This window comes from Orycteropus afer, unplaced genomic scaffold (assembly GCF_000298275.1).
Source record: "Orycteropus afer afer isolate SDZICR_OR568_19922 unplaced genomic scaffold, OryAfe1.0 scaffold00336, whole genome shotgun sequence".
In the NCBI taxonomy this organism is placed as follows: domain Eukaryota; kingdom Metazoa; phylum Chordata; class Mammalia; order Tubulidentata; family Orycteropodidae; genus Orycteropus; species Orycteropus afer.
In genome coordinates, this window is record NW_006921923.1 from 2,145,764 (window position 1) to 2,152,408 (window position 6,645).

A 6,645-nucleotide genomic window follows, 5' to 3' on the forward strand; every position below is an offset into this window, starting at 1 on the left:
CTGTGTCTGTGTTAATTGGTTTCCCTTTTCTTTGTTGAAGAGGGTCTGTGCAATCCTTCTGCCTAGTCCGCCATCTTGCCCCGCCTCTCTCCTGTTCTGGGTTTTTAATATAAACAGAATCATACAATTATGGCCTTTTGTATTTGGCATGTTTCACTTAGCATACTGTTTTCTTTCACTTAGCATACTGATATTCATCAAAGTTGTAGCTTCTATCAATACCTAATTCCTTTTTATAACTGCTTAATATTTCATTGTATGGATATGCCACATTTTGTTTGGAGCTGGAATCTTCAACTAGCAACAACAATGGGTGTGAAATGGTGTCTCACTGTGGTTTAGATTTACATTTCCCTGAAGGCTAATGATGTTTAATATTTTTTCAAGTGCTTTATTGGCCATTGTGAATCTTTTCTAGAGAAAAGTCTTCAAAATCCTTTGCCCATTTTAAAAGTTGGATTCTTTTTCTTTTGTTGAGTTACATGAGTTCTTTATACAAAGTAAACCCAAACCAATCTCAGTGCAACTCATAGCATTTCAACTCATAGCAACTCCCATTGGGTTTCCAGGGCTGTAAATCTTTAAGAAGCAGACTGCCTTATCTTTCTTCCCTGGAGCAGCTGGTGAGTTCTGAATCACCAACCTTTTACTTAGCAGCCAAATACCTTAACCACCACACCACCAGAATTCCTTTATACAAGATACAAATTCCGTATTAGCTATATGATCTAAAACTTTTTCTCCCATTCTGAGTTTTCTTTTCACTTTCTTTATGGTGTCTTTTGAAGCATGGATGTTTAAAATGTTTTATGATATCCAATTTATGTATATTTTCTTTTGTTGCTTGTTCTTTTGGTATTATATCTAAAACCATTGCCTAACCTAAGGCCACAAGATACATACCTAGGTTTTCTTCTAACAGTTTTATAGTTTTAGCTCTTAGATGTGTTTTTGATGCATTTTGAGTTAATGTTTCTATATGGTGTGAAGTAGAGGTCCAATGTCATCCTTATTCTGTGAAGATCCAGTTGTCCCAACATCAGTTGTTGTGAAAAGACTATTCTTTCTCCCATTGAATTGTCTTGATATACAAAATTAATTTACCCTAAGTACATGGGTTTATTTCTGGCATCAGTTTTATTCTGGGTTTGAATCTTAGCTTCCCTACTTGCAAACAGTGTGCTTTTTGTAATAATAGTACCTATGTCATAAAACTTGAACTCATTGCAATCAAGTTGATTCTGACTCATAGCAACCCCCATTGGGTTTCCAAGGCTGTAAATCTTTACAGAAGTAGAATGCCTCATCTTCCTCCTTGGAGCAGGTGGTGGGTTTGAATCACTGACCTTCTGGTTAGCAGCCTGGTACAGTGCCTAATGCATTTATTTGACTGTTAACCAGAAGGTGTGCAGTTCAAACCCACCAGCCAGTCTGTGGAAGGAAGATGGGAGGAGCAATCTACTTCTGTAAAGATTTATTGCCTTGGAAACCCAGTGGGGGTCACTATGAGTCAGAATTGACTCTATGGCAATGGGTTTGGTATTTTGGTTTTATGTTATAGTAGGTTGTTGTGAAAATTAAATTTGATAATGCATGTAAATGGTATCATGTAGTTCCTGGCACATAGTAAATGCTCAGAAAACTTAAAGGGGAAAAGTGCTTAGATGACCAGAGAAGTAGGGAGAATAGGGGATAGTTGAAAGGATGTTCAATTGGTAGGAGTGCAAAGAATAAGGTGACCTCATAAATGAGAGAGGAGATGAACAGATGTTTGAAGAAACTGAAAAAAAAATCAGTTCCTCAAAATTGAGCAAAGCAGTTATTATATGATAATAAAAACCAAGTAGAAATGGTATAGAAAAGCTGCGTAAAAAAGGCAACAGACTGTAACCACCTTATGTTATTCTTTATAGAACTAAAATTCGCTAAGGTAGGTGCATTTATAAAAACTGACGCCAGGCTAATTTCCAGAATGTGAAGATAACTGATATCCCTGCTTTTCCCACTTCTCCATCTCTGATACTGGCCACCCACGTGGCATTTTCTCTCTGATCCTCGTGGGTTCAATAATTCGCTAGAATGACTCGGATCTCATGAAACCACCTATACTTACAGTTACCCACTTGTTATAACCAGAAAGGACATAAGTGAAGAGACCATCACAAAGTCTGGGAGAAGTCATGGCATAAGACTTTCATTGTCCTGTTGTTCTTAAGGATGTGCCATGCTGTTCCATGTATGTCTGTTCTCACCCAAAATAGAGAGGTTCAGGTCCTTTAGTCATTGTGGCCTCAATGAATATGCATGACTGGGGCCCTAATACATATATGCATGATGCAATGAATATGTATTATTTATTTCATCATGCCCTTCTCCCTTTCTGAAGTTTACTGCCAGGGTTGGGCCTGTACAGCCCTACTCATTTACACATGTTTAAGTGCTGCCTGGCTGTTTTAGAAAACAAACAGAGCAATGTGATTGCTGTTAAATTCCAAGAGCTATTTTCAGAAGCCAGAGACAAAAGGCCAAATCCAGTTTTTTTGTCCCACAGTAGGTTATTTTAGAACACTGATATTTGACTCTTTTTTTTTGGTCAAGGACTCTTGATCTTCTGAAAGCTTTTGACAACCATCTTCCCATAAAAATGCATATATGACACGCACAACATTCTGCAAACAATTCTAGGAGGTTCAGAAATCCCTGATTAAAAACTCTGCTTTGACCTTATCCAAGGCAATCCTGACCCATAACATGCTTTCCCATGCTTAATTTTATAGTGAAGTTCAAGTGTCACATTGACTCATGAACAATTTTTAGGGCTCCAGGGAATATTGAAGAGCTTCTCCTCTGCACAGAAGAATTTATATAGGCACCCTCCTAAGAGTTAAGAGAGATGTGGTACTCTACTTATTTTTATACAGATTTCAATACATAGATATGACTTTCAGCAATGCTCTTGACCTACTGTCTCTTTTTGTTTGTTTGTTTGCAGAGGCCTTACTCATATCTCTCAGGTAGCTCCCAACACAAAAAAATGGGGAAATGAAACTGTGCAGTTCTGGAAGCGATAGATAAGTAATAAGAAATGCAGTGAGAGGTGGAGATGGGCCTTGAAGTCATATGATACTGAAAGGAACTCAGAATGAGATAGGCGGATTCAGAGAGTCTCAGAGGGGCGCAGAAAGACAAAAATAGAAGCATAAACACGATGTTTAGAAGCCCTCTTGTAACAAGTCAAGATAAACTTCAGTGAAGGAGTGAAACAATTGACATAAAGGTGTAAGGGAAAGAGCACAGGTATTGGCACTGGATTGACCAAGTTTGCTGCCACTTACTAGTTGTATGCCCCTGGTTGATTTACTTGATGGCTCTGATCCCCAGTTTCCTAACTACAAAATGGGTATAGTAATAGTACTTTCTTCACACACAGACTTCCTATGAGAATTAAATGAATTAATGTGTGCAAAGTGGTATACAGCAGGTGCTCAATAATGCTAGCTCTCCTCTTATTTTACCTTAAGGACACCTTCCTTGAACAATTATATGACATCTAGTTTATGTGAAGCACTGTGCTATAGATAAAAATATGAAATAATATATGCTGTCAAGGAGCAAGGAGAGTTAGCTGGAGTCCCAGATAGTAAATGAAATAAAACGGAATGTTCTGGAAACCACCAGGGGTTGAAGTGATAACATGTAAATGAGAGAACTCCTAGGTTTTGGGGCTTTGATGGTGACACTCACCTAATAGGGAAAATAGGAAAAGGAACAGATTTGGGTGAGAAAACAATGAGTTCATTTATGGACATGTTGAATTTGAGCATCTGAGGGATGTCAGGGGGAGCTGTTTACGACAATATTCCATTGAATTGAACATTGGAATCTTTAAAGTCTCTTCCAATTCTGAGATTCCATGAAATATGTATATCTTAACAGCATTATTTTTTAGTGTCTGTAAACTAATGCTGATAGATGTTACAAGTTAAGAAATATCAGGGCCAACAAATTTTAAGTATTTGTAGATTGTAAAGTAAGAAGTTTAAAAAATGGCTTTATAAACATCTGAACCTACTAAAACAATTGGGAGTGACTGTTTTACAAGAAGATTCTGCCATTTTACAGCCCAATTTCCTATAGATTTTCATTAAATAGCCGATTACTTCAGTGCACTTAAAAGGTTTTATTGAGAAACGTCTTTTAAGGATACAGCTATTATACCTATGCACAAGGTATAATTGTACTCAATATTTAAGTATACTGCAAGAGAGCTATGCAGCTAGCACTGAGGAATGATGACACCTGAACAAATGTCCTGTACAGAATCAAATTTCCAAGCCTTGATGAAAGTCTCTAATGATAAGGAGATGATAAACAAAAGTTATTCAAAAACAGATGCCTTTCTTATAAATAGAATTAACATTTTCAGTCAATAAGGTTTATTTTATACTTTTTCTCAGTTATGGCTAACAGAATATTTATGTGTATAGATTTTAATTAATTGAAGACATGTTCAGCTCAGAAATGTCTGTGGGAGAACAGATGGATTGGCCAAGAGGTTAGTCTCCTGTTGGTTGGGTGACTTCTTTTCCTCTATGATGCACACTAAAATGAAGGCTACCAGATCTGAAAATTTCTGGCTGTCAGAAATTTCTGGATGCTCACCTTGCTAATTAGTATGGAGATCTTGATTTGCGTCCTGTTTTTGATTTGTTTCCTGTTTTAGGAAGTAAGAAAAGACACATGGGGAGATGAGCTTCATAGCAGGCTTGTGCAAATTCAGCAGGTGTTTAATAATAAAACCAAACTGAAGCCACAAGGTAATATGTCTCCATTATTTACCAGCAACTGTTGTTGAGTAAGTCGAAAAGTTGAAATCATGTCCCATTCAACTTGATGAGATGAAAGATTTTCTGAAGGGGAGGGAAGAAAGTGAAAATAAAAACTATCATCTTTTGTCCCTAGTTACTCAGTTTACTAGAAATGGGATGGAACAGAAATTTCCATGAGTGGAAATAGGAAGTAATTCAAGTTCATACTCTGAAGAAGAAGTTATTATCCTACACTGAGAACTAAATTTTCCTAAAGCTCTCTCTTCTTTTTTACACAGGCTCTCAGAATGGAAGTCATTTCAAGAACTAGAGAGTTATTTTGAAATACGGCCCTGTTTTCCTTCCACTGGATGTGAAATAGGAAAGGCCCCTATATTTTACTTTGAAGTGAAATAGAGAACAATATTGGAGAATGGAGATTGAGAATTTTTCAGGGCCTCAGGCTCATCATAGTCCAGGACAAGAGATGTCAGTGGAGAATATGTGAGAGAATGATCCATACCAGTATTGTGAGCTGGAATAGGGATGTTAATCAGTAAACCAGAATTCATAGGTGACCACTCAGTTCTATTTATTAGTGCAGGAAAATAAACTCAGGCATTTGTCAAGAACAAGGTTTGAAGGAGGGGAAAAATTTTCTGATTAATTCCCAAATTGCTTTCCTATTGCTCAAGCATCCCTGGGGAGTCCAGCATGTAAAGCTTCCATTGGTCAATGCATAATTATGCTACCTCTAGTTTTCCTTTGGAAATGCTTAATACCTCTTGCTTTGTATTCCTTGCAGGTGAAAGCCCAGCCTCTGTGGTTCTTAATGCCTCAGCAGGATTATTTTCACTAAAGATGGAAACACTGGAGTCTGAATTGACCTGTCCAATCTGCCTAGAGTTGTTTGAAGACCCCCTTCTGCTCCCGTGTGCTCATAGCCTCTGCTTCAGCTGTGCCCATCGCATCTTGGTCTCAAGCTGCAGCTCTGGTGAATCCATTGAACCCATTACTGCTTTCCAGTGTCCTACGTGCAGGTATGTTATCTCACTGAACCACCGGGGTCTGGATGGCCTCAAGAGGAATGTGACCCTGCAGAACATTATTGACCGCTTTCAGAAGGCTTCAGTAAGTGGACCCAACTCCCCAAGTGAGAGCCGCCGGGAAAGGACTTACAGGCCCAGCACCACCATGTCTAGTGAGAGAATTGCTTGCCAATTCTGTGAGCAGGACCCACCACGGGATGCAGTGAAAACATGCATCACCTGTGAGGTCTCCTACTGTGACCGTTGCCTGCGGGCCACACACCCCAACAAGAAACCTTTCACCAGCCACCGCCTGGTAGAACCAGTGCCAGACACACATCTTCGAGGGATCACCTGCATGGACCATGAAAATGAGAAAGTGAACATGTACTGTGTATCTGATGACCAATTGATCTGTGCCTTATGCAAACTGGTGGGGCGTCACCGAGACCATCAGGTGGCATCCCTGAATGATCGATTTGAAAAACTCAAGGTAAGGAATCTTGGAAATGACCCTCGCACCAGAAATTTGTCTTTTGTACACAGTTTACACTCTTGGCAATTTCCCTAATAGAATGAATGGGTCACTTTTCCTATACAACAAGTGAATTAATACCAAGTTGTTCTCATGGGGAATAATCTACTTGTCTGCAAATAAACTCTCACTGCAACGTGTTAATCTGTTGCATAAACTTGTTAGCATTCATATACTTCCTCCAGCCAATTCTGGGGAAGTGAGCCCATGGCCCACCACACCGGTACTCTATACAAGGAAATGACACACTCTCTTCTCTGTCAGTGACATATTA

At 38.8% G+C, this 6,645-nt stretch overlaps 1 protein-coding gene across 1 annotated transcript in view; it reads left to right on the forward strand.

The window, feature by feature from the left end:
• Nucleotides 1-5,618: 5,618 nt before the first annotated feature.
• Nucleotides 5,619-6,645, forward strand: part of MID2 (midline 2) — a 150,712-nt gene continuing 149,685 nt past the window's right edge. The window contains exon 1 of the mRNA XM_007952421.2: nt 5,619-6,329. Coding sequence (XP_007950612.1) covers nt 5,670-6,329 — 660 coding nt within the window. The 5' untranslated portion in view covers nt 5,619-5,669. The remainder of the gene's footprint in view (nt 6,330-6,645) is intronic.